Source organism: Eretmochelys imbricata, chromosome 8 (assembly GCF_965152235.1).
Source record: "Eretmochelys imbricata isolate rEreImb1 chromosome 8, rEreImb1.hap1, whole genome shotgun sequence".
Lineage (NCBI taxonomy): Eukaryota > Metazoa > Chordata > Testudines > Cheloniidae > Eretmochelys > Eretmochelys imbricata.
Genome location: NC_135579.1, coordinates 50,710,316 through 50,738,233, shown reverse-complemented (window position 1 = coordinate 50,738,233; position 27,918 = coordinate 50,710,316). Strand labels below are relative to the sequence as shown.

Here is a 27,918-nt window from a genome sequence, read left to right as displayed (position 1 = left end):
GATGTCAGCAACCAGTCCTGGGGAGGCGGGCAAGTGTCATTGGTGTATGAGCTGTGTGAAGCAGATGGGCACAGCTTGTGCTTTCAGTACCTGGCCAGGAGGCATAGCAGACAACGTCTGCACCAGCGCTGGGCGAGGCTGGCAGGCATAATACATGGCGCTGGCTGCAGAAGCAGAAAAGGGAGGCATCTCTGAGTTTGTACTGCAGTTTGCTGAGCCTTGCCTGGCCTCCCCTGTTGTTCTGGAGAGGAAGCGCACTAGGCGCTGGAGGGATTGCACTGCTGGAGGTTGCAGGAGCAGCCAGAGGAGTCACATCCATCATTCTTCAAGAGGAAGCATCTAATGCCTGGCCCAGCAATCCTGTCCTCTTTTGGGAAGGGCCCCGCTGGCATGTGGGGGCTGATGCTGTGCCTGAGCTAGCCCAGGCTCTCTTTGCAGATGTGTGTGTGCAGATCTCATTTATCACAGGCTGGCCCTGGGAGCCAGGACAGCAGCTAGATCCACTTCCAGAGCAGCGAAACAACAGCCACAGAGGTGTGAGCGTGAGGGACTGGCGCAGCTGTTCGGTAGGGGGAGGCAGTTAGCTAGTGAAGCCGTTTCCCGTCTCCGTCCTGCCAGGAACACCCTGAGCTGCCTGAGCGTCGCCTCTGGGAGACTCCTGTTCCCTGGATGCATAATTCCCTTGGGTGATGTGGATGGGGCTTGGGAGGGGATGCTGGCTAAGGACAGACCTGAGCCAAGTGGGGATTGGAGAGGCAGGAAGCCACGAGGTTGTAGAAAAGCCACAGACTTCCCAGAATCAGCCCCTCCTTTTCAACTCCCTAGCCCCAATACCTGCACCCTCCCTTCCACGCCCTCCTGAGGCTCTGCAGCATTCCCAGTGCTCAGTTTCAATAACTTAACGTGCATAGCAAGATGCACGCGTGCCCCTCCCTGCTTCCTCCCCCGTTATTCCTCCCCTTCCCCCTTCTTTTCCCTGTCCTCTTCCTCCTTCCTTTCGTCCTTCCACATTGCCGCCCCCTCTCTTCCTCCCACATCCCAACACACAACTTCCAAACCAAGCGAAGCCCTGGCAAGGCTGCAAACGGAAGACGGGCTGGGGACACAGGCATCCCTCAGTTACAAGGGCAGCGCTTTCCCTGCTAAAATTCTTTTTTTTTTTTTTTAAATCTGCCTCTTTCCATCCCCCGCTGCGCGCCTCGGCTTTGTGAGATTGAAGGACAGCCAGATGAAAAGCTCTCTGACTTTCAGATCCGTTGTGCACCAAACCGCCCGGCTGCCTCCTCCTCTCTATGCCCTTCCATTCTTCCCCTCCCTCCAATTCTCCTTTCAGATCACAGGCATCCCAGGGAGAAAGTGTCTGCGTTAGCATTTTTAATAAAGAGCTGGCTGGGAAGGATAGCAGGGGGATGGATGGAGAAAAAGAAGTGAAGCAAAAAGCCAAGCCACAGATAGTAAAAGGTTGGCCCAAGTAGAAACAGCACGGGAGAGGCAGAGGTCTTAGAAGGAATACAAAGGCTGATCTAATTGGAGCTGTGAGCACCAGCGGGCCGGTGGGAAATTGCTGGATCTTATAAACCCCACTTGAAGCTGGTCTTACAAATGTTTGCTCATGTCGCCCTTTCCTCTCCCTTCCTGGTGCTAGCTGAGGTGCAGCCATTACTCCCGAAATCACAGCACGCTGCATTCCTGCTTGCCCACCCACTGGCTGGTGATGTGAGCTCTGGGCCACGGAGGGGGCTTCAGCACTTGGGGTGCTGGGTCCTTCTTACCTGTTATCTTTGGCTCAGGGTACAGCACTCAGAGATCACGGGCCAATGGAAAGACTCTGTTAACTTCAGTGGATGTTGGGTCAGGCCCATGTGGAGTCCCTTGGATTGCATTTCAGTGGGTGGGACGTCACACCAGGATGAGTTTGAATTGGCGAGTCACTGTCTTCTCTCCGACCCTCATTTTAACTTAGCCGAGAAAATGGATTGTTGGTGTAGCTCGTCAGCTCTTTGGGGTCAGGTGGAAACAGGGATTTGGGGCTGGGGTTTCTGCCACTGCAGCTTCTCGGCCTGACTTTTCAATATGCCTGGCACAGGGGAGAGGGCTGGTGGCTCCTCGGGACCCTCGCACGCTCCGGCACCTCCAGGTGCCTCCTCCACAGGTAGGTGTACAGGGCTCCTGAGCCCTGCTCTGCGAGTCTCCCTGTTTCCCTCACAGTGACTGCAGGAAGCCAAATCCGACGTCCCCATAACCACAACAAAATGCTCTTGCTCTCTGCTACCCCAGCCTGCTGAGGAGGAGCAGCCATTTTCCCGCCCATCACCATCTCCTTCATGTTGTCCTCCTTTCCCCTCAGCACTTCCACTATGTGTTGGGGGGGTATTTTTTCTTGGTTTGGTGTGGATTCGGGTGGGGGGGGTGTTACGTTTACATTTCATTAAATGCGCCTAACCCAGGACAATGCACCTTCCGCTGACACGCTGAGAAATCAACTCAAAATGGCCGCTCTTGTCCGTCGTCCTCTGGGCTGATGTTGACAGTTTGAATCAAACAGATTTTTTTTATTTCCCCTCAGACATTTTTGGATTCAAAACTGTCGGATGCTTTTATTTTGCGTGAAATATTGAAATTTTGACATTGCGGGGCATGTTTTCATGAACTCGAGGTTCTGCTTTTTTTTTTTTTAACTCATGGTAATTCACCACGTGTGCTCCCATATCAGCAGGGGAATTTGTGCCAAAACCTCAAGGCAGCTTCTGAAATGTGAGTTTTGGCAGGAGCCTCTTCTGCTGCATGGGGCACCCATCTTATATACAGGGAGGAAAAGAAGAGCTGCTATTTCTACTCCAGGCTAGAGAGCAGACCCCAAATCCTTTCTTCATCTTGGGGGGTTAAATAAGGTGTATTTTGTGGATGACTCTCAGAAGGTTCCCACAGGGTGCCTTCCTTTTCAGCCCAAACAGAGCGATGGGGAGATAGTTTGTACTTGGACTACTCACTGTGTTAAGCTTCAGATTGGAAAATTAAGGGGAGGTAGGTGTATACATGCACACCTCCCAACAGTCCTGGGGTTCACGGCACTGTCCTGCTTTGACCGCACCAACCCCCCTGTTCTGTAGTGGAACATTTCCCACAGTCAGAGCCCCTGGGGGGAGCAAAGGGGACTCATGCCTCCCATTTAATGGACCCCCCAGACCCAGTGGCGTTGTGACATGGCTCTCAGGTTTGGCCCAGGTGGCCCTTTGTCTCCGTTTGCGGAGGAGTGGATGGGTCAAACCTCAATGGTGTGGTGTCCCACGCTAGCACTTGAAATGTTGGGAGGTATGTACACAGTTCAGCTCTTGTGCCACTTGCTGGGTGACAGCCTGAGAGGACTCCATTCTGAGTAAACTGACCAGGCTCTTTATTAAACCAGCTATTTGCAGAGCTTAACACAGAGCTTATCCAACTGCATCTCAATATTCCTAGCCCCCCCGCAAACAGACTGACTGCCTGGTGCCTCCTCCGTAGTCTTCCCTCCAGGTTCCCTGCAGGTGGCTACAATAGACTCTTCATTATCACTAGCATGTTCCTTGAACTCACTCCCCTGGCCATACTGTAACCCCTTCACCCCATCCGGACACTTGGGCTGGTAGGAGAGAGAAGAAGCCAGGGATGTAAAGAATAAAAGGCAAAGGTTACTGCAGATAAAAACGGTTCCTTGGAACAACCGAGCATAGAAAATGTACATTGAGATGGGACAATAGGTTACGGCACCAGGCATTGCGTGGGGGTGGAGACCCAGGATTTTTTTTGCAGGTGCAGTCGGTTTGGGAGGTTCCCACCAAGCCCTGTTTTTGAGCCATTGTCTCTGTACCTAGGCGTGAATGGCAGTCGAGACTGGATTTGCAGGGAGTGCTGACGAGCAGAATTGAGGTGCACTGGCAGAGCTTTGAAGCAGCAGCTTGCCCAGTTGCTGGCATACTTTGTCTGCTTCGTGGCAGCCCTCACTTTCAGGTTCACACCCGAACGGCGTGATTGATAGCGAAAGATGAGGTCATTTTGAGCACAGTTAATCCAGTTTGATCAAACACTGAGCTGTTTCTGATCAGCCCTCATTTCTTTTGTGAGCTCTAAAGACTGTGCAACTGAAACACTTGCCAAGAGCAACAAAAATAGAGCAGCGAGGAGCCGGCAGCGATCATGAAAGGGGGAAAGAGCGAGACGCTAAAGGGAAGAGAAAGTGGGAACAAAACAAAGCAGCAGAACAACAGGGGGAAAAAGACAATGACTGAAATGGTGAGAGATGCACGGAGAGATGAAGTCGCCTCCATTACTTATTTCTGAAGCCAAAAGAAAAACAAAACCCAGCCAGGAAGGAGCCTTATTGAACACCGTGCAGCATGGTCCGGGCAGCACTGAAGAGGACATGGCTTTAGAACCTGTGGGGTGCCCCTCCAGCTGCTGCTAAGTACCCAAGCCAGGCTTTTCTGTCCACCTCCCTCTACCCCTCGTGTCCCAAAGTTGGCATTTTCCCTGCAGAACCTCCCAAGCCTTCTGCCAGGCCACAGTGCCACCACTTGAGGCTCTCCTGTGTCCAGCAGCAGCCGTCTTGGAGAGACGCGCTGCTGTGCAAGCAGCCCAGAGCAGGCACTACCCGATCTGGACTCCTCCTCTTGGTACTCAAGAGCATCGTCCTGTATAACGCATCACAGCTGCACTAGAGACAAGTGCAGGAGCAGGGACGGCAACACATGTAAACAACCCCCCTGATCCTGCCCCACTGAATCACCAGGAGCTTTACAAGTGATGTAATGGAGCAGGATGCCCAGTTGGTGCTCCATTGTGCCGTGGGCTCTTCTGGGAGAAGCTCCGTTGATCTCAGCAGTGCCGAACACTGGCATGGCTGAGGATCTGGCCCCCAGCTTGGCCCTTGCCTTCCCCTGACCCTCCCTTGTATAAAATGCCATGTTGGCGGGTAGAATGTCACTTGGCAGCCCTCGCAGCCTGTGGGAGCATGGAGCTTATGGGCGTGTTGCCAAGTGAGACAGCACGAGCTGCTTGGAAGGCTAAGAGCAATCAAAAATAAGGACTTTGTTGTTTATTGATTAATGTATTTGCTAGGGTTGGCATTTTCACAGGAGCCTATGGGTGTATGATGCCCATAATCCACTAAAATTCCGTGGGAGTTGAGCACTCACCCCATAGGCTCCTTCAAAAATCCCAGCCCGCCTAGTTATTTAAAGCTATTAACTGTACTGGGGGGTGCTCAAACTTTTTTTTGCAGGGTTGGCCCCTTCTTAATGGTGAAGAAGAATCACTTGGACCTTCTCCTTCCCTCCCAGTTGCAGGTATGTGGACCCCGTTCACCATCCCATGGGATACCTCTGGAAACTCCAGCAATTGCTTATTTGGACAATGAGCATTAGAAAAATATTTACCAGCGTCACATGAACAATCACAGTATTCAATCTTGGTTGGGAAATTCTGCACTGAAATACTCAATGAGCCACTGGACAGTGAATTACCTTTGTACTTCTTGAGTTGACCATAGTTAGGCTTGGCAGAATTCTATTTCTTTAAAAAATAATTTTGATGGATAACATTGGTTTATTTTCAGCACTTTTTTCAGTTTACATTAATTGTAAATTTTTTTCACAGTTGCGTAAACCCCCATGCGTCTTGTGCATTTTCCTTTTTTGCATGCATTTCAATTTTCTCAGTTGCCAGAAAGTAAAGGGCATGTCAGACCATAGTTATTTAAGGAGAGATGATGTTGAGATTCAAGAAGTGAAAGCTTTATAACCATTAAAACACAAGTTGTCGGCATCACATATCAAAATATACAAAATAAATATCCTTAAATCAAACTCTAATAAGTTCTCCAGCAGCATTTTCCTATCTGTAAATTTTTCTTATTATCGATGGGAATTTTTTTGTTGGTTTGTGTGTGTGGAGAGCTACAGTAAAGCTGTAATGCAGCCTCTTTGCCTGCTTATTCAGAACCTTCTGAAAAGTGATGTGTTGGTTTCCTCTCAAGGCATTATGGGAAGCTCTTAGCTGCTCTCCCGTATATTTCTTGTCAAATACAGCAGACAAGACAAGTTTTGGAGGAGTCCAGTTTGCGGTCCGAGACGCAGCGGAAATTCTTGCTGCAGCCCCCGTTGTCCTGGGAGCAGCCCCAAACCAGTCCAAAGGAATCGAAGAGAACCTCCAGGCTATCAAGGGAAGAGGAAGTCATCAGTTCTTCCCTGCAAGGAGGAGAGGAAGAGGGACACTGTGAAATAGATATTTACCAGCATTTACTGATGATAAACTAAGCCTTCCAGACCTCCTCATCATCAGGGTCCATTGGCTGTGCAGCATGGGGAAGTCTGCAGAGCAGCTGACCAGTCTGATCCTGGTCTGTGGCTAAACAGAGGAGTCCAGGCTCCAAGGCTGTCGATCCGGCACCTTTCACCAGCACTAAATTCACTGAGCAGGGGAAAAAAAGCCATTCTTATAATGATTTCCCTGCCTGTGTCTGTATGGAACAATACTGTCTCCCCTTTTGTTCGCCATCTGATGCACTCCCGAGAGACAAGAATAAAGCCCATCTGCAGGAGTATTGAAAGGCTTATAGATGGCAGTGTATTCAAGGTGTCTGTGAGACATGCAAGAATGTACGTGTTTAGTTCTAAAGCTTACTTTACTTGAGCCAGTCCAATCTGTGGGATGAATGGCATCCTCCAGTTCTCGCCGACTTGACAAAAATCATATTGAATCCTGGTAGAGAAACTAGACAGATGTACAGTCAGAAATTTTTTTGTTGCTAAAATAACTTCAGATTAGAAATTAAGGTGCTTGTGTAATAGAGCTGTAATTACCTGCAGAGAGAATTGCTAGGATTGTCTTCTGCATAGCAATAATTTAGCACCAATTGGAAAATATTCAGTCATCAATATCTCTCTCGAGGTCTGAGTTCACCTCTCTCACTGGATGGTGTTCTCCAGGGGGTGGGCAAGGCGAGTGGCCACTGTGGTATCTCTCAAAAGGTCATTGAAGTCAACTCCAGCTTCTTCTACCAGCATCTAAAAGGCAGATATACCACCATGGAGAAATCTACCACCAGAAGTGGTCACAACCATGCAGCTGATTCTCTTCAGTGCTGGCAAGACAAGTGTTCCGGAGGCTGGGTTTATTTTGTGGGAGAGTGGAGAAGATAGGTGGGCATCCATGGAGCACCCTACAACAGGAGTTGACCGTGCTCCCTCTGTTCAGGTTGGTGATCCTGGAAACCATCCACCATCCATAGTGTTCTGCAGGTCTGGGAGCAGTGGGTTGGCCAGTGTGACTCTATCTTGTCCTTGGTACTGGTGGCGGTGCCATGTGTCATTAGTGACACGTCACCACCCTGAGCATTTGACCTTCAAGCCACATACTTTACCAAACAAGTTGGAGATTGAGCCCATTTTTCTGGCATATTTTTGATCAAGCCACTTTTAATACCCCAAACAAGAGTTCTTCTGCTACTTCCCTCAGGAGACTATTTCAGAGTCTAAAAGAGCCTATTTCTTTATATTCAGCCTAGATTTTCCCTTTTTGTGTCCTTTTAGCTGCTTCTGCTATCCTTAATAATTCTGCTCCATGCTTGTATTACACCTGCTCTCAATCTGTGTGCTGCTATCATGTTTTCCATTATTGTCATTTAGCCAAGCTACACCTGTCTAACTCTTTTTTAATCGTTCGTCCTAACCAGTCCCTCCCGTCCCTTATTATTTTTTCCTGCTGTTCTCTGAATTCCCTCCAGCTTGTCAATATCTTCCTGCCCAGAAATGGATTCAGTATTCCAGGTGCAGTCATTCCACAGCTGTAAACTACGAAATCCCTTGATACTGATGCCACTGTCAACTCAGCTCACTATTGCATGGGACTGTTCGGGTTTTTGACCCGACAGTGTCTCTCCAACTATGATGGATGGCAACATATTTTAACGGGTGTTCTCTTTCGAGTATGCATCTGCATGGATCCCATTTTAGGTGTGCATACACCTGATGCGTGGGAGATCAGATATGTTTGAATAGCTCTGTCTCTTGGTGTCCTGCATGCTCCAGGTTTTCATGCAAAGGCATAGGAGTGGAGCAGGTGTGAGGTACAAGTGTGTACGACAGTACGGACTTGCAGCCTTAGGCCACATATTGGCATTCACACATGTGGTGTCATTTGCCAGACTTTGCAGTCCCTCCAACTCTGGCTCAGGTCGGTTTGTTCCCCCAGCAAGACGATGAATAGACAAGAAGGTTTCAGTGCCTTGTGTGTCATTGCAGAGCTGGGTTGGCGTTTGGATCTCACAGAAGCGTGGAGGGGGTGTCCTTCTCAGTCCTTGCTTCAACAAAGACCCTGATCACGGATGTGTCAAGGACAGGCTGGGGAGCTCATTTGGACCATCTACAGACACAAGGGGCCTAGTCCCTAGACGACAGGGAGGTAGGTATGAATGTCCTGGAGCTCAAAGCCATCATACTACCTGTGTGGCATTCCTGCCTGTCATCTGGAACTTGATAGTGCAAAGTGTCACAGCCAACATGACAGCCATGCACTGCATTTGCAAACAAGGGAGCCCAGACTCCTTGCCCCTCTGCATGGAGGCTGTCAAATTCTGGTACGATCAGAATGGGATAACTCTGATGGCCCTTCACCAGGAGTCAGCGACAATCTGGCAGATTTCCTGAGCAGACCAACCCTTGCACAGATTTGTGGTAGGACTGATATCCTGCCATTGTGGACCCCCGCCCCACCCCGTCTCCAATAGAGTTGTTTGCCATCAAGGACAGCACCAAATCTAAGATCTTTTGCTCCAGGGCAGGACAGAACCCAGAATTGTTATTGGATTCCTTCCCTTACAGTGGAGCAGAGGTCTGCTGTATGCCTTTCTGTTGCTTCCAGTGGTGATTGTCAAGATCTGGAGACAGGGCCATCATCAGTCTTGTAGCCTTATGCTGGCTGAGGCAGTTCTGTCTGACAAACCTGTTACGGATGTCGGTTCAGCCTCCACTCCAGCTCACAGCACTACAGCCCGATGCTCCATCCAAACCTGGAGTTGCAGCACCTGAAAGCACTGCTCTTGGCTGGTTCAGTACCATGGATAGGAACTGCTCCTTACAGGTCCAGGAAATCCTGGTTCACAGCAGGCAAATGTCTACCAGGAGGATGCATTCCTCTAAATGGAAGAGGTTCTTGATATGGGCCACCTGGCGTGGTCTGAACCTGGTTTAAGCCATGATATTGAAGATCCCCAATTACTTACTGCGCTTAAAACATGTTGGCTTTCTGTTCAGCTTTATTAAAGTCCACTGAGCTGTCCAAGACTGGGACTGTTCAGCTTGGATAAGAGACCACTAAGGGGGGGGGATATGGTCAAGGTCTGTAAAATCATGAACAGTGTGAAGAAAGCGAACAGGGAAGTGTTATTTATCTCTTCACATAACACAAGAACCAGAGGTCACCCGATGAAATTAATAGGCAGCAGGTTTACAGCAAACAAAAGGTAACACTTCTTCACACAACGCTGAGTCAGCCTGTGGAACTTGGTGCCAGGGGATGTTGTGAAGGCCAAGATTATAACTGGATTAAAAAAGAATTAGATAAATTCAAGGAGGATGGGTCCATCAATGGCTATTAGCCAGGATGGTCATGGACGCAACTGCCCTGGGAGTCCCTAAATCTCCACCTGCCAAAAGCTGGTACTGAACAACGGGTTGGATCACTCGAAATTGCCCTGTTCTGTTCTTTCCCTCTGAAGCATCTGGCACTGGTCACTGGCCATTCTTATAAGCTGAATGCCCCCTATGACATTCCCTATGAGCGAGATGGTACGGTGACCTCACCTGAAGTCCATTCTTAAGGTAAATGCAGAATTTCATCTGAACCAATTGATAAGCCAGCCTGTCTTTTTCCTGAAACCACAGCTGGTTCTAGGAGAAAAGAAATTATACACGCTGGATGTGTCCAGGGCTTTGCTTTATTACATTGACATGACCAAACTGTTCAAGCTATCTCCCCATCTGTTTGTAGCCATAGCCAGGTATTCTAGAGATCACCCATTCGCCGAGGATATTACACTGTGTGGTCCATTGCTTCTCAGTGTGTTACCAGCTGACTGATGTGGCTCTCCCTCTGAACACCAAGTCTCACTCCACCAGAGCTCTATATCTGTCGTCTACTTTGGGGATGTGCTGATGTCAGAAATCTGCAGGGTGACGACATAGAGTAACCCACTGACTTCTGTCCAGTGCTGTATCTTGGAGTTAAGAACTATGTCAGAAGTCAGGTTTGGGAGACCAGTATCCCCATCACTGTTTGACCAATGCAGCTGGTACTCCTCAGTCCCACCATCCAGGTGTGATGCTGCTTGACTGTTGTCCACAGTGGGATCCCCACTGACATATAATGGAAGAAGAATGGTTCCTTATACTACAGTAACTGTGGTTCTTTGAGATGTGTATTCAGCGTGGCTCCCACGACCTGCCCTCCATCACTGCTTTCGGAGTCCTCTCCTGCCAGGGGTTTGAATTGCAAGGGTACTCCTCCAGGCTCTCTAAAAACAGGCGGGATACAGCTCCATTTTCCCCAAAGCTTTCCTAGATGTCTGCAGCCTCTGGGAAAACAAGCTGCACAGTGGAGATGCGGCACGTATGACAAACTGAGTGGGAGATTCCGTTAAAGCCACGTATACTCTAACAGGAGCAGCTTCCTCCATTGTTTACGTGCTTTCTCCCCTCTGGGGGGCGACCACGTGTTACATCAGAGGAGACACTACGAGGGGGATATAATGAGGTAAGTTTCTTCAGGAGTTAGCTACATGGTGCTAAAGCTTACGTATGTGCTCGCTACATTCAAGAAGAAGAGGGCAGCTAAGGTAATTAGACAAAGTCAGCAGGGCTCCAGGCAGGGGCAGGGGTTTGCCCGCTCAGCGCTGCATGCAAAATCAGAACAGGATCAGCACTGGGATGGGATATAGCCAAAGGAAACCCAGAATCCCGCAGGACGCCGTATTGCTGATGCAGCAGGTGGGACCCTCGCAGAGTGTTGGTGCCAAACCAATGTCCCAGGACGGTGGTAGGGGGCAGTGCGACAGAGGGCAGGGATTCAAGAAATCTCCGGACGCCATTGGAAGTGTTGGCTTCATTGTCCTGGTCCAGGTCCTGTTTAGGTCATTACCTTCTGCCTCACTGAATTCCTCCTTCAGATTCAATGAACTGAGCTAGTCTTCTTCACTTCCTGTCAGGGCTGGTGTTGGGGGGTGACAAGCGGGGCAATTGTGCAGGGCCCCACACCACGGGGCCCCCGTGAAGCTAAGTTACATCATCTCTACAGTGTCACTCTGGGGAAATGTAACGCGAGTCTTAGTCATTTAATTGCTAAAAGTGGAAATAAATCACACGGAAGCAGAGGTTTTCAATCTGGGGGGCACGCCCCCCAAAGGAGCGCAGAGGAACGTTCGGGGGTGGGGAGCACAGGGATGTCAGGCGGCTGGGGCTTCAGCGGGGCGGGGGCCTACTCCTTGGTTTCTGCCCTGCAGCAAGTCTAGCACTGGCCCTGCTTCCTGTCCTAAATTGTTGCCTAGTGTTACTGTGCACTGCTAAACAGCAACTCTAGAAACAACTGCATTCCACTGAGCAGTGAAGCAATCCCTGGATGTGTAGCCAGAGTAACTCTGGTCTCACACCAGCATAAACCTGGTGTGAATCGCCAGTGGGGTCACTTCTGATATTCACGGGTGTATGTGAGATCAGACCCAGGCCCCGAATCTGGTACGCATGGTGCTGTACAAATTAGTACACAATATTATTTTCTTTTCTCCTTCCAGACCTTGGCCATATACAATATTCCAGCGTGGATTTGACTTGGTGCTGGGAGAGCAGCCTTCGGATAAGATCTTTAGGTAAGGCTTGGCTGCCCTGCGAGCATCCCCAGTTACCTTACCTCCCTGCCGCCAACCAGCCAGCCCCTCCCCGTGCCCTCTGGGCACAAACAGAACAATGGGCCTCAAACGTCCGTCAATAAATACACTCCCTAGTTCCCATGGGTCACGGGACGTCTCTTGTGGGCGTCAGAGGGATCTGATTGGCCACGTCTGGGTTGAGCGGTGGCTTGGGGTAACCGGTTGATGGATCTCTTTCAGTACAAGCACTAACTCAATGGAAGAAGCGAGTTATTACTATATCCACTGGCTGTGAAGGCAGCTAGGCTTTGATCCTGGGTGTCTGTGCTCATGGGGGCGTGTGTGTGCGTGAAGCTGCATGGCTGCTCCTGTGCTATTCTCCACCACATTTGCTGTCCTGTCCATGCTCCCCTTTGCATGGTGGCAGCTCTGGTACATTCTCCCTCCTGCTTCCCTGCTGTGTGGTTGCACCGGTGTTCTCTCCTGTCCCCGCAATCTCCCATTTTCCCCGCTCTTGTCCCGGTTTCCCCTCTCTGCCCACAGGAGCTCTCTGTGGCGCTCTCTATTGGAACGCGTCATGCCCACTGTGAACCAGGGCACTCTCCATTTATAGCATACTAAGGGCCAGACCTTGAGGCCATTACCTGGTTTAGACTTTACTCAGGCAAATCTCTGACAGAAGTTGAGCAGAGCCTCACTAATGCCTCAGGATTTGGCCTGAGGGCTGGGTGAAGACCTCAGCTTGTGTCCTAATACAGACCAGGCCTTTAGGCGCTGCATGGTCTCAGAGAGAGCCTCATTTCTCTCCCCCCCCCAGCCCCTTCTGGAGGCATTAACGAGTTAATGAATCGGTGAGTGCTTCTGGGGCTGGGAGAGGGAAAACAGGAAGGGGGAAGAGGCAAAGAAGGCAGGGGATGCCTAGCTTCTTGCACTGGGTGAGGTGGAAAACCGAGGTCCGGAGCACTTGGAAGTGGTAGCATTTCTGACGGCTGGGTGTTGAGAGACTTGGGTTCTATTTTCCAACTCAGCCACGGACTCACTCTGTGACCGTGGCAAATCACTTATCTGCAGTGTGCCTCGGTTTCCCCATTGGCGAGAAGGGAATAATAATATAGAAATTTGTAAAGCACCTGGGAGCAGGCATGGAGTGCAACAGTTTGTTTCCACCGTGGGCATCGGGGAGGCATGGTATACACACCGAGCTCCAATTCCTGCTCGCAGTGCTGCGTCACCTCTCCCCACCCTGCGTCACCCTGTGTGGGGCTGGGACCGGGATTACAGCATTCTCCGTGCTCTGCTGGTACACGCGGGCCGCTCTTGGCTAGTGGGATTCTCCTGCCTGCTGGAGTCTGGCTTTTATTCTCAGTGGGTCTGCAGCTTCCCTGCATTCTGAATACCTGGCAAGCTCGGATGCTCTCCCCCATGATCTCCCACTGGTGGGTGAGTTAACCGCCCTCCGATTTTCCAGGTCTACTAACTCCACCCAGCCACTTGCCGGCAGTGTCACTAGAGAGGCTATGGGCAGAATAGGCAACGGAGGCTGAACCTGCTGCTCAGTCTAGAGGTGATCTAGCCAGGGCAGACTGGAGTCATGTTCGTGGGATGGGGGTGGGGCGCACTGCCCGGACTCCACTTGTCCTGTGGACGAGCAGAGGATGTCAGCTTCCAGGCCTAGTAATGCAGCACCTTTAACATCAGTCAATGGGGAAAGAAAGAAAGCGAAGAGGCTTCTGTGGCAGCTGGAGCCATGACTAGCTTAGTGGCTCCTGCTGAGGGCCCCTATTGGCTGCTCATAGCCCTACTGCCTCCTCCTGGGGAAACATACAAATTGCCACACAGGATCGCGCCACTGGTCCCTCTAGGCCAGTCTCCAATCTCTGACAGGGCAAGCACCAGCTTCATCAGAGGCAGAATCCTACAGCGGGCAGTGATGAGATAAGCTGCCCCAGGACACCCATCAGTTACAGTTTGGGCTAGGCCCTGGGATCAGAGGTTCTAGCCCAGGCCCCAGGGACAGAGAGCACCTCCTTTGGAGAAGGCTGGTATGTCTGTTGTGAATGAAAGCAGCAACTGAGTGCTGGTGGGCAGTGGGAGAGAGGAAAGAGACCTCTTCCCCTTTGCACCACAACGATTAGCGTGTTGCTCACGTGGGAGCCAATGTTCATATTCCTCGTTCGTGCCTGCCCATTTCTGCTGCCTCTAAGCAGCGAGCCTGCTGGCAGCCCCTGTACTGACACCCACCCGGTGAAATGCGGAGCTTGCAGATGAGAGAATGAATAAATGAATAACCTCTAGCTGCATCCCTCAGCCCCTGCCTCTACTCTGACTGCCTTGATTGCAGTAGTTGTCAGGGAGAGGGAGTCATCTGCCTAGGAGCCGCGTGCTGTGCTGGGAGGCAGGGCTGTAGCTTTGAGTGTGCTCCCCACTCCCACCGACAGGGAATGCCTCTCGTCCAGGGAGTGCTGCAGCTGGTGTGTTCCTGCTCTGAGGGGGGCTGTGGCAGGCTGCCTGTCCCTTTCTTACGCTCGCACTGGGGGCAATTTGCTGTCCCCCACTCCGCTCTCTGCATTTCAGTAGTGCTTGGAGGGCAGGCCTCCCACGTGCCTGGTGCTGTGCAAACACAGCCGTTCCAGACCCTGAAAACCTGATTTACCATCTACCCAATTAAAAGAAGCCCCATTGCACCAATGTGGAGTTGGGACACAGAGAGAGTAAAGTTGGGGTTTTCAAAGGAGCCAGTCTCTCAGCTTCTGTGGGAAGTGGTGTCCTCTAACTCCCAGCCTAAATGGTTCAAACAGGGTCACCCAAGAAGTCTGGCCGAGCCAGGAAATGGTCCCACATCCTCAGTGTCCCTGTGCATTGCCCAAACTGCAAGGCCAGTCTTCCTCCCTTAACCACAGCCCCATTTGTCTTTTCCTTCTTCTCCCATCCCATGCTCCATGGAACCTTTCTCCCCCTATAGCCAGGCTGCCCGTTGCACTTTGCAGGTGCTACAGTCAGACTCTGTAGCAAAACGAAGAGCCAGCACTTTACTGAAGGCATCAAGGCTGGCTTGGGGGCTAGGAAGGATGATCTAGTAGGTAGGGCATCCGACAGGTGCTCCAAAGGCCTGGGTTCGATTCCTAGATCAACCACAGACTTCGTAGGTGACCTGGGGCAAGTCACTTAATCAACCTTGTGCCTGCGTTCCCCACCCATCAAGTGGGGATGGTAGCACTTCCCTATCTCCTGTTGGGGGGTGTGAGGACAAATACATTAAGGATTGTGAGGTGCTGGATACTATAGGAATGGGGGCTGTGAATAGACACCCAGAGCCATCCTAGTACCTCAGCATCTCCTTCCGTCCCATGTGCTGGCTCAGGAGCTGTCTGTGCTTTGGGTCATGGGTGTGGAGGGGCTCTTCACCAGACATTTATCCACCATTCTCTTCAAGGGGGTGTGGCTGGCAGGGGCCCTGCGCCATCCTCCTTATCCGGTTGCTGTGGCAGTCGCACCTCCCTTCCTACATGCGCCCCTCCCCTTGTCCCCCTGTGTGGCTTGAACTCAGGTGCGTGCTGTTTTCCTTCCCCTAGTGAACGGTTCTAACTCTCTACAACAGGTTCACCTACACCCTGGGGGAAGGGATGTGGCTGCCACTGAGTAAGAGCTTTGTGATCCCACCGGCCGAACTGGCCATCAACCCCTCAGCCAAGTGCAAAACGGACATGACGGTGATGGAGGATGCGGTGGAGGTCAGGTGAGTGTGTTCGTGGAGCGGGGGAGCTCGAGGCACGGGGCGTCCAGAGGGCCACACCAGTACTGGGGGAGGAGGATTGCACTCACAAGGCAGGCTCTGAAGTTGGAGGAACCATAGAGCTAACCGCACTTGTATATTGTTACAGTCCTTCAGTGCTGTGGCATTTGGTGTCTTTCTGGTGGATGTTCATTCAGATGTCAACAGGACATCAGGATATACAGCCTGACCCAATGCCCAGTGACGTCCCATGAGAGTTTCTCCTCTGACTCCAATGGACTTTGCATAAAGCTCTCACTGTGTACCCTGGGAGACCCTTTAGGTGCACATTTCCTGGGCAGAGTTTAGTACAACGTTCACCATGTGCCTTCTGCATGCCATGGTCCTCAGCCTGCTTAGAGCCATGCCTTCAAAGACATCTCAGCTGTTAGATTAAGTCATTCAGAGAGTACCTGTTGGGTCTTACTAGTGTCAGCTCATAGGACTAAAGCTAACCAGCTACATACAGACTTAGAGTCCTCACTACTCAGTGATGGGGATCCTCCGAGTCACAATATCAGGTGGGCATCTGGCAGCATTTGCACATGCAGTCATTACCTCTCTGTGCACAGCATGCACTGCCCATGCACAAATGGATAGTGAGGTTAGTGTGTGTGTGGTTAGTCTAATTTGCACCTGTGATCAGTACAGTTTTGTACAAAAATATGGCCGCATGACTGTGTACCACTGTAGGTGCAAATATCTATTGGTGGATGTGTGAATATATCTGTACTCACTAGCACTTTAGATTAAAATGGCGTTAATATATTTATGCTCTACGACCTGAATTTTGTATTGTGTCCCTTTCTCCCCCTCCTTGCAGGGAAGAACTGATGACTTCCTCCTCCTTTGATAGCCTGGAGGTTCTCTTAGACTCCTTTGGACCGGTTCGGGACTGCTCCAAGGACAACGGGGGCTGCAGCAAGAATTTCCGTTGCATCTCGGACCGCAAATTGGACTCGTCCGGTTGTGTGGTGCGTGCGTCCTGGGGGTCAGAGCCCAAAGCTTGTCTTGTCTGCTGTATGTGATAAGAAGTGTGTGGAAGGGCAGCTAAGAGCTTTCCATAATGCCTTGGGAGGAATCAAACAAACACGTCACTTAACAAGGTCCTCCTTTTCAGAAGGTTCATTACAGCTTTACTGTAGCTCTCCCAACACTATCTAACTTATTCATGGATAGCTTCTCCCAGCTTCTACCTACCCACAGTTCTCTAACCTAAGACAGTGAGGCAGCCCCAAGGGGCCTCTGAGCCATGAGTTCTGCTAACACCACCAAATTAACGAGGATAAAAGTTACCGAGGGAGCATCAACCCTTGCTACACGCAGATGTTCCTGCCCCTCATTCCCCTGTAGAAGCCTCAGAGTCCCATAGACTCAGGTGTATTGGCTTGTTTCTGAGTCCTGGAACTTGGTCATTCTCTTCCTTAACCCGGGTCTCAGCTAAGAGGAGCTGCTGGTTGGCACCATTGTAACGGCTGCTGCAGATTGTCCCTTGCCACATATTCCCGTTCTGGTGTTCTTGGGGTATGGCTGTCAGGAGATGTCACCTGCAGGCCTGGCGTAGCGAAAAGTGGCTGGTCCCAATTGCTGCACGTGTTGCAATGATTCAGACCATTTAGGTCGGTGTTTCCCAACCAAGTGAGCAGGCCCCATTGCCGGGGTGGGGGGAGATTAGTTCAGGGAGGGGGCACAAGACCAGAGGGATGCAGGGATAATTGCATGACCCCCAGATGCACCTTGCTACCATTGCATGGAGGCTTCTGGTGTTGCAGGTGAATCGGGATGACCCTTTGAGAGCTTCCCATCTTCCTTCCCTGTTCCTTGGTGGTCTCTGCTGCAGGGGCAGCTCACGTCTCTGACAGCAGGCTGGGGCAGCAGCCTGCCAAGCCAGTCTGATTTCTGCTCTCGTGGCACTCCTCCATGCGTCATGCGACAGACAGCCCCCATTAGACATGGCGTGTGGCTTTCGGGCAAGTGGGGGAACTGGGGGAGGAGCTGTCACACTCGGGTGTGGGGAAGGAGCAAGGAGACAAATGACAAGGGGAAAATAGGAGAAAAAATAGACAACAAAGAAAGAAGATGGGCAGGGAGGAGGAAGAGACAGTGGGTGCTGTGCCAGGCATGGGACAGAGAGACACTCTCTGTGATGTGAGCTGGGGGAGCTGTGCCACCGATCTGTCCCCTTCCCACTGTGTAGCTCCAGCAGAGGAAGTGTTGGGGGAGCCACTGCTTGAGGTGAGAGTGTTTCCCATGGGAGCAGAAGGACACAGCCCTGGGGTGTGACTGAGATTGTGACTGAGATTGGTGGGTGGCCATCCCCAGTGGAGCTAGGCATCCTAGTGTTCATGGGAGCCTGCAGGTCAAGCACTGCATCCCTTGACTCCCACAAGGAAGGAGATGGGCTATACTGGATATGGAGACATTTTAAATCTCTCCCCACATGAGGGCCTATGGGAGCAATGAGTGGCAGTGTGCAGAGAAACCTTGCAGTGTCTGCCGTAGCCTGACACTGCCCACCTCCCCCCCCCCCCCCGCATCATTTGCCACTTGGCTTGTACTGAGCATGCTCACTTAACGTGAGCATGCTCAGTAACACTGCTGAAGCCAGCTGCCCTCACTCTGCCCCTCCCCCCCACTGTCAGCAGGCATGGGACACCTATGGCCATAGCACAAGGAAAAGGTCCATGTTGAGTGGGTGGCTTTCATGAGATCTTCCTTCAGTATGCGTGGTTGGAAACCAACTGCTCCATCTGCCGGTGGTACATGGAGCTCAAGGTTGGTGCTTTCAGGAGCTCTGTGTTTTCACCGTGTAACCCTTGGTGCGTAGCCAGCTGCCAATTCTAGACGGGAGTGGGGTGGGTAAGTGGCTAGGGGTTCCTACCAAGTGCCCTGCACATCTCCTCCCTTTCTCCATGGCACACCAGTGTTCTTATTGTCCCTGTGTTTACACGAGTCCCACTGCCTGGATATGGTGCTTTCATACCTCGGGGGAATATTTTTCTGTCTGAGTTGCAGCAGCAACGTCCCATTTCCCCCGTTCCCTCACCCCTCTGTACGTGTGCTCCCGACGAGCCGTCTGTCCGCTTCGGAGGCCAGCTGTGAAGCTGCTGAGCATGTCTCATCATTCACGCTCTTCCCCAGTCGCGCCGCATCTGCAGTGCTCTGGGAGTCCCTCTCTGCTGGAGATGGGTGTGCTAATGGGCTTTGGATGTAGAACGCTCCTTACCCCAAGACGGTGTAAACTTCTGACAGCAGCAGCATAACCCCTGTAGGGCAGAGAGTGAGCGAGAGGCTGCCAGAGCTAGCAAAGCAAAGAGCAAGAGACAAAGAAAACAGCAAACAGAGGCATGGGAACAACCCAGAGATGGGAGGTCCCCTGGGGCTTAATTCTCAGAGATGCTGAGCCCCTACAGCTCCCATTGACCTCACAGGGAGCACATTGCCTGTGGCTCGCCGGCCACTTGCTAAACAACTCAAGCAGTGGGTGCTTCCACCGCTTCCCTTGGGAACCTCTTCCCCAGCCTGCTCCATCTTCATTGCTGTCCTACTGACATACCCCTTTGCTCACTGCTTAGAGTTACAGCCCCTTGAACCACCCTGGACAGCAGCACAGGCTGGAGATGGCTGAAAGGAACCAGGCAGGACTGACACACAAAGGGGAACTTTGGGGCCGTAGCGGGTCGAGATCATACAGTATGTGACTAGAGGTGGGGGTGCAAAGGCAGGGCTACCTGTACAAAGTGGCTTCCCGCACTCTACAGCATTCCCTCTCCTTGGGGTTTGTTTCTACCACGCATCCAGTGAGGAACACTGTACTCTGCAAACAGACCCAATGAAATCAGTGGGACCAATTGTGGCATAAATTGCAACTCCATCTAAGTGAGAGGGGCAGAATCAGACCCTTTGCCTTTACACCTTGCAAGGACCAGACCTCCCACGCCTCAGTCATTGTGAAGCCAAGCTGGACATATCTAGCTTTTTAAAGTCCGGCTGCACGGCATGGTTGCCATCCACCAGCCCTTGTCCTCTCATTGTAACATCATAACCCTGTGATTTCTGCATCGTGATGTGGCTGCACAAGTGCCACACGTTATGCTGCAGCGTATTGCCATGCTAGATCGGGCCAGGACCCATCTAGCCCAGTGCCGTGTCTCTGAGAGTGGCCAGTGTCAGCTGCTTCAGAGGAACGATGCATTTCAATAGACTCTCCTACAAGCCAGGATGTTAATGTCCTACAATTGCAGACCCCATCCTGTCCACAGAAACCAGGTCAGGTAGCAACCTCTGGTGGCTGCTCATCCTGGGAGATGTGGGGATGCAACTTCCAGGATAACCAGGGTCTGAATTTGCGGTGACTTTCTCGGTGTGAGGGAGAAGCAGGAGACACCGCGAGACATTTTCTTTTGCCTCATTCCTTGGGTGAAGGAGTCTCCTGATTTTCAGCCTTAATTCTTCACCCTGAAGAGGCAGGACACATGCTAGTGACCAGGATAGAGACTGCGCAGAAGACAAGTGCACTTTGCTCTTTGAAGAGATCTGGTGAGGTCACCTAGTGGCCACCCAGGTGACTGTTCCCCTCTGCCCCACCTTCTGGTGATCCACTCAGGGAGCTGTAGAGAGCCTCGTGATGCTGAATGTCTGGTGAGAGGAAATAGTTTCGATGGGGCAAGAGGCGCTTGTAACCAAGTGGGCTTTCAGAATGTTGTGCTGTGTGAAATAGGAACAGGCGTCTTGATTGTATTGGACCAGCTTCAGAACAAGTTGGTTCAGAGCCTGACCATAGTGAATTAAAACCAGTAAAAACTCTTCCCTCTCTAACCCGCTCCTGTCAGGCCTTGCTGATCACCAAGGAGTCAAATCAATCAGGAGCATCCAGTTCCCCACACCACTTGAGAGCACATCTGGCTGAACAGCTGAAGAGCCAGAGAGCAGGGGGGATGGGTGCTGGGCTGGATCCCCGGTTGTGCCATTTACCTGTCTGCTGTCATCCTGAACAGCTGTGTTTGCACAGTGAGCTGTGGCTTCATAAAACCGCCTGAAGTGCCGTCAAGTCCCAGCGCTCCAGCCGGTGTGGAGGGGAGGCAGGCGTGGGGTAGAGGGATTGGGCCAGGAGGGAAGTCAGCAAGCCTGCAGGGTGCCGTTTGTTTTGGAAATTGCAGAATGAATGTCAGCGAACAATATGCATCCTGTTGTGTGATCTTCAGTCAGGGTCAGAGGAAGGGAAAAACATGTAGAAGTGGTAGCCTGCTGTGAGCTCCTCACCCTGCGGCTGCTATGCTGCGCTGGCAGAATCCCGGTGATGGGGAGGTGATGAGAAAAGTGTGTGTGTGGGGGGGTGCTGGTGGGGAGGCCTCTAGCACTTCATTCTTTGCTTCAAGGAGTCTTTAAGGGGCTTCCGTGCTCGGGGAGAACTTTTGAAGTGTGCTCTCCGTTGCGATGAAGCCCTTTCTCCTTCTCAAAGTTACATTAGCCCAAGCGCTGCAGTGCACAGACTGCAAACTCGTGGGATGACAATTCTAGCTGAGCCCCACGTCATTCTTCCCCCGAGTCCTGTCCTGCAGCATCCCTGGTGCTGGGCTGCTACAGAGCTTGGCCAATGCACCTCAGTCCTACCCTGCAGCTTCCCCGCTATTCTAATCCCAGTGCTTTACACAGCTCTGTCAAGGCTGCTCCGTCCCAGCCTGCAACCCCCCACCCCCACTATTCCGGTTCTGGGCCCCTACGTGGCTCTGTCAATGCACCTCAGCCTTGACCCGTGGCCCCTCCTTCTCTTCCAATCCTGGACCTACCTCTGCCCAGCTCTGCCAATGCAGCTCAGTCCTGGCCTGCACCCCCTCCCCACTGTTCCAGTCCAAATGGGTGGCATCCAACTGAGTCTTTTGTTGAAAATTGGCAGCAAGTGATGCACAGATGGGAGCTGCAAACAGGTTTGTTATTGTAAGCTTAATGCTGCCTTCTTGCAATACAGCCAGTGGAGGTGAGAACATCAGGCGTGGATTTCAGATGCTGTTTCCTGACTATATGCTAACAACTGAGCAAAAGCTTGTTTTAGTCCCAGTATCCAGAACATGGTTAATCTCTGTCATTCTGTCATGCCAGTGCCCAGCAGGTCTCAGCCCTATGAAGGATGGCACTGGCTGCTATGACCGCCACGTTGGTGTGGACTGTTCGGATGGGTTCAATGGTGGCTGCGAGCAGCTGTGTCTCCAGCAGATGGTGCCTCTGCTGGAAGATCCCGTTCTGTACAATATCCTCATGTTCTGCGGGTGAGTGACCCGGCCCATTCCATCCTTATCTAGGAGACAGGTGGGCAGCAATATGGGGGAACCTTACATGTCCATATTAGCACCCAGGGCAGGAAAGGAACATACTGCATGGTGTCTTGAGCTGGGTCAGGGATAGCCATGCAATGCAGCCCCTTGGGCACCCAGCATTTCTAGTGTTGCCCTGCACATGTGTATGTGTGTCCATGCACATGCAGGTGGGGCAGGTCTTACCTCTTACACAGACAGCTGCACAACACGAGGAAGAGATCCCGCATTGTGGAGATGCACCAGAGCTCCCTGCCTCCTCCTTCCCAGACGGGCAGGTATGTTAGTGAGAGAAACCGCCCCCGCCTTCCTCAGGGCACTGTGTATTCCTTTGTCAGGAGGGCAGCCAGGTGCGAGTTTGAGTGTACGCCATCAGCTATGAAATCAGAACAGTATTTCCCCTTGGGATTGTCTGCACTGTAACCTCTTCGTAAGCGAACGGAATGGCTCTGTGTTTGCTCGGGAGGCAGATCTGCCCAGTGCTTGGGAGCAAATGGAGCGCAGGCTGGGTACTGGGAATAATTTCCTGACAGTCTGAGCTATCGGGTCATGGACTGGTCTGTCAAGGGGAACAGTGGAAGTGCAATCACCTGAGCCATTTAGAACCGGACCGAACAAGGCACTGGAGTGAACAGTCTTCCATTCATGTCTTGAAGATGATCAGGCGACTATATCTGTTTTGGGAGCCATCCGCCACTAGTGGTTATAACTCAGTAGCTCCTATGCTTCACTTGGGTTGTTCCAGTTGGCCGTAGAGAGGGGCCTTCTTTCCTTGCGTTGAGGTCCCTCCCCTCCTCCACCACTGGATGTATTGGCTCAGTCCCCTAGTGTAATGGTTTGTGCCGGGTTTCCCCCCATGGCAGGTGCATTGAGGATTACAAACTTGGAGTGGATGGGCGGTCGTGCCAGCTGATCTCGGAGTCCTGTCCAAAGGGAGGTGACTGCGGGGAGAGCCGGGAGCTGCCCATGAATCAGACTCTGTTTGGGGAAATATTCTACGGGTACAACAACCACTCCAGGGAGGTGGCAGCTGGACAGGTGCTGAAAGGGACCTTCAGGTGAATACCATGTCCTCTCCTTCCATGAAGCAGGCACTCTCACTGTTCTCGTCTGGAACCTGTCACACCCCTAGGAAGTCACGGTCTGTAACACGGTCCCGGGTCCATAGCCTCTTGTTTCTGTACAGGAAAGGGTTTTCCCAAGGAAATGGGGGATACAGGAAAAGGAGCTAACTGTAGGCTGGTGAGTTTGCTTTGCTGTTCATCTTTGCTGTTTACAGTTGTTGCTTTAAATGCAGCCTGGGTTGGGTGCAGTTGAAAGTCCATCCTATCTGATGGCTCTTCTGGGTTGTAGTGAGTTGTTGGCCACAATCTAGTTCTTAGCGGCCAAGGCCCAGGTCCTCGGAGGTCTTTAGGCACCTAATAGCTGCTACCTTTGAGACCAGGGTCACAAACCCACCAGCCAGTGTTTTGCAGGAAGCTAGGATTTAAATAGACCCAGGAGACTGAACAGTACGTTAAGCGCAGGTGCATTGACAGTGCAGTGTGTGGCGGGGAGGTTGAGCTTCCACTGATCATGGAACGCTTGTTCTCTTTCTGATAGCAGACGGCCCTTTAATGCAGCAGACAAAAGCATAATGCGAGCCAGTGGCTGGAACCTGAAGCTAGACAAATTCAGGGTGGATAAGGTGCAGGTTTTTTCACTACAGGAGGTGGTGGATTCTGTCACTTCAGGTCTTTAATCAAGATGTGTGTCTTGGTAAAAGAGAAGCTCTAACTGTGCCAGAAGTTCAGGGTTTGATGTGGGGATCACTGAAACGCTGTGGTCTGTGCTGTGTGGGACAGCAGGCTAGATGAGCACAAATGTCCCCCCGGCCTTAAAACCTGTGTCTGTATCGCTAGACCTCGTTCTCCAGGGCTGCTGATCCAGTCACTTTAATTACAGACACAAACACAAGTGTAACTCTCTCAAATTTGCAGGCAGAACAACTTTGCCCGGGGCTTGGAGCAGCAGCTTCCAGATGGCCTGGTGGTGGCCACTGTCCCGCTGGAGAACCAGTGCCAGGAGCAGATCTCTGAGCCCACACCTGACCCAGGCTTTCTGACTGGTGAGTGATTCCAGCCACGCTCTGGCTCCTCTTCTCCCAGGCTCCATTTGTGGAAGGCTGGAGAGAGTTCTTAACACATGGAAAATGGGGCAGAGGGAGGGAACCTTTCACTGCCCGGCTTCAGCAAAGAAAGGCCTCCCTGGCCTGTCAAAAAGTCAGACAAGGCCGAAGCCTGGGAGACCTCAGATGCCGTGGCTGCTCCTACTCACCTGTGGGCGCCCTTGGCACATACCCTTTCCCTCCCCTACCTTCTGGGGGATCACCACATGATCAGTGGCTGACTAGCCAAAGGTCCCATCCAGCTGCCTAGCATGGCAGGATAGCTCGCTGAATGCTAGGAGGCACTCATTGTTAGCCATTGTTCATATTGAAGTGTCACCTACTGTCCCAGTCAGGATCAGGGCCCTCAACAGACACGTTGCCCCAAAGAGCTTACAGTGCAAATAGACACTGGGAAAGCTACAGCACAAAGAGGTAAAGTGATTTCTCTCAGGCTGCCCAAGAGCTCAGTGGCTGAACCAGGACTAGAATCCAGGTCTTTTGAGTTCCAGTCCACTTCCCCAAGGTAAGTCCCGTAGATCTCCAACACTGAGTCAGGCCTCGTTCTGTCTGACCTGTGTACACAATAATAAAGACCCCACAGGTCAAACGCTGCCCTCACTTACGCTATTGACCTCAGACTGCACTTCTCTTTTCAGCCCTGCTGGCTCTGAGGTGGTTACACAGGTGTAACCAAGGCCACGCTGTTAAACAAGCAATTTTGTAATTGGAACTTAGTTAACAATTCTGTCGATGAGGCACAAGCTGGAAAATAATCCAATTTGTTCTCCAGAGCTGGGCTGGCTCTTCACAGCTGACAGAGGTAAAAAGCAGTAAAACCTTGTATTTTTCACTGAAGTCAGCAAATCCTGGCATCATTCTGAATACACACGGGGGGAAAGAGGTGCTGAGTAAGAAGGGGCCAGTTTTGCATAACCACTTTTAAGAGGAGAGCCACACGTTCAAGTCGTCAGTAACAGTGAGCGTTGAAGTAAGAGGAATTTCAAGGCCCAGGAATGTCTCCTTTTCCCCAGCTCCATTTATTAGCACTTGGAAAATGCGGCTTTACTCTCCTTGCACAATCCAGCTGTTTAGAGCCTTTGAAGAACCCTTGACATGGGATAGTTTGTTCCTTGGTTTGCCTGTTCACTACCCTCTCGGTGCTATTATCTCATATTGCATAAGCACTAAATGGAGCAAGGTTGCTAACCAAGTGGGTGGTAGGACATAGTGTATCCTTTTTGTGTAGTGTAATGGATTGGCTGGTCCATCTGTCATCAGTCCCCTAGGCTGGTTGGACCCATGGAATGTAGAGTTACTCTATATTCCACTACTGGCCTCGGCCTATAAAGAATAAACCCTGATAGCTAAGGGCAATTCTTCTTTAGTTGGAAGGGTGGAGGCCTGTCTTTTCGGAGCAGAATGTCTTGCCCCAGGCACATGGTGCTTAACTAATGACCAGTCTTGTGTGTAAAATTGGCAGCTCTGGTTTTGTGATGTTAGTCACCAGAATTGATGGTCAGATGAAGTGCTGCCTACTGTCATGTTACCCATACGTTGCTGGAGATTTAAAGCGGACTATCATTGTTTCGAAACTACCAGAAAATGCAACATGCCGAGAAAGGGTGTTCAGGAAGCACGTCATTTATAAGAAATCCATAGCCAGTGCTCAGCTGATGAGCGCTTTCTCACTCCTGACCCACAGCACTACCTGCTATTTCAGCCCTGAACTGCATACACAGCCCTGCCACGTCACTTGAACCGTTTTTGTTTTTCCAGCTCTGGGCTCCCTCCACAGCTCTGCTGCCTCCCATACCCCATGTTATCCCAGTTGGTGCTGTCTAATGAGTCACCTGCTAGTTATGTCGCGTGGTCATATGGTTTTAATATGTTTGAGTGGGTGCAGACGTCCATTAGGTGCTAGCTGGAGGCTCACCAAACATGTCCTGGCAGCAGCACCTCAAATCCAGAGGTAATTGTGCATTTGTTCCCTGTCACCAGTCACCCTGGGAATTAGCTCTTCTCCAGTTTTGGATGGGGCATCACTGAACATGCTGCCCACGCTCTGAGGGAACATGCATGAGTCCCACCAGGAGCACTCCAAGGAATTTGGAAGGAGCTGGTGGATTGAAATCCAGAGATAGGAATCTCACTGTAACTCTGGGAGGTAAGAGCTATGGCTGGAGTTTTCCAGGGCACCTAAGGAAGTTAGCTGCCTCGTTTGAATGAGGTTTGTGCCTGCGTTTCCTTTGAGAAGCCCAGCCCAGACGCAGATCGGAAAGAGCCAGTTGGAAGGCAGAACATCTTTTAACTTGATTGAAATGGGCGGGAGTTTATATGAAGGCTCTGTTCATGTTTCCACATTTGTTTACTGGTGCCTGTTAAATGAGACTATAGAACAGGCAGCAGGAATGGAATTGTTTCTCTGACGGATGAGCGTTCCTGAGCCTACGGCTCAAAAATGGAGTCTCTTGGCTGTACCAAAGAGTCTGCATCTCAGCAGCAGGGGCTGTGCTTGGCAGCACCATCTGAAAGCTGGAGATCTTCTTGAAGAAAAAAAATTCCTTCTTGATCCACTCAGACAACTGCTCACCCTGGACAGCTAGAGTCAGCAACCCTCACTGGAGCACATGCGTAATTGCAGATGTTACTGTTGGTTCTAACATTCCCCAGCTCCTTTTTTTTTTTTTTTTTTTTTTTTAAGGTAAGCCACGCTAGTTGACTCTGCTGCCCCCAAGAAATCATAATTTTTATGGCGTAAGTGGCACCCTCTCCCTTAGCCCCCATGATCCTGTTATTCCCTGCTGTCTCTAGCTGGGGTGCTGATTGTCCCGTGGCCGTGCTTCCTGCTGAATTGATTCCACCGCTGCTGCCCCGTTCCTAGCACTGGACATTACGAAACACAGTCAGGAAACGCCGAGTGAGTTTTGCTGTTGCCACCCGAGCCGGGAGTTAAAAAGCCCGGCCGTTTTCCTTTCCCGTATTTTACAGCTTGCCATCTCAATAGAGGAGTGCAGCCACTTCCATTAATAATACATAGGAACTGAACGTTTTATAAACTTACCCCTCATGTAAAAGGGTTGTTGTGAGCTTTCCCTGCCCTGTTTGGATGTGGAGGGATCAGGGGCTAATGTAGAGGAGAGACAGGTGGGTAATGTCCAGGTGATACTTATCCTCTGCGTGGAGAAATTAATCTAGCAGAGGTGTGAGGCTTGATTTTCAGAGGTGCTGAGTACCCCCAAATGCCATTGTATTTCCTAGTAGCCTTTGGGGTTCAGCACTTTGACAAGTCGAGAGAAGGGGGTCACTGCCCCCGCAGCCAGTGCCTCACTCCTCTTTTCCCCCCACACCTGGTACTTGCAGCCTACAGGGTCTCACTGGATTTCTTATTGTCTGTGTCCATTCCTCCTGGCATGGAACATGGTGGCAATCACCCCGCGAGGGGGATTAAAGGCAGCACATACGGCAATGCCCAGTGTGCTGCATTTGGAGGATGCAAAAGTCTAATTATTACAAAAGTCTAATTAGTGGAGTAATGAACATACCGGGACATGCCTTTGGGACCGGACTTCCATTAAAAACCCACAAAAGGCCTTATCTTCAGAAGCCGAGCTGGGGATGGAGCGAGGAAACAAACCCAAACACATTCCTTTAAAGTTGTATTTTTAATTGCTGACCCTCAAATCATCTTTTAGCATAATTAGACTCTTACCCCACTTAGTTGTTTCCTCCAGTGCAGTCCCAGCTCATTCTATCACCCAAAGCAAGATTTAATTGGACAGAACTGTCCCTTTAC

General features: G+C 51.2%; 1 protein-coding gene across 1 annotated transcript in view; it reads left to right on the top strand.

Annotated features, from left to right (window-relative positions):
- ASTN1 (astrotactin 1) overlaps window positions 1-27,918 on the top strand; it is a 177,039-nt gene that overhangs the window by 117,901 nt on the left and 31,220 nt on the right. The window contains exons 9-14 of the mRNA XM_077824003.1: window positions 11,819-11,893; window positions 15,492-15,629; window positions 16,489-16,639; window positions 21,765-21,931; window positions 22,840-23,034; window positions 23,956-24,083. Coding sequence (XP_077680129.1) covers window positions 11,819-11,893; window positions 15,492-15,629; window positions 16,489-16,639; window positions 21,765-21,931; window positions 22,840-23,034; window positions 23,956-24,083 — 854 coding nt within the window. The remainder of the gene's footprint in view (window positions 1-11,818; window positions 11,894-15,491; window positions 15,630-16,488; window positions 16,640-21,764; window positions 21,932-22,839; window positions 23,035-23,955; window positions 24,084-27,918) is intronic.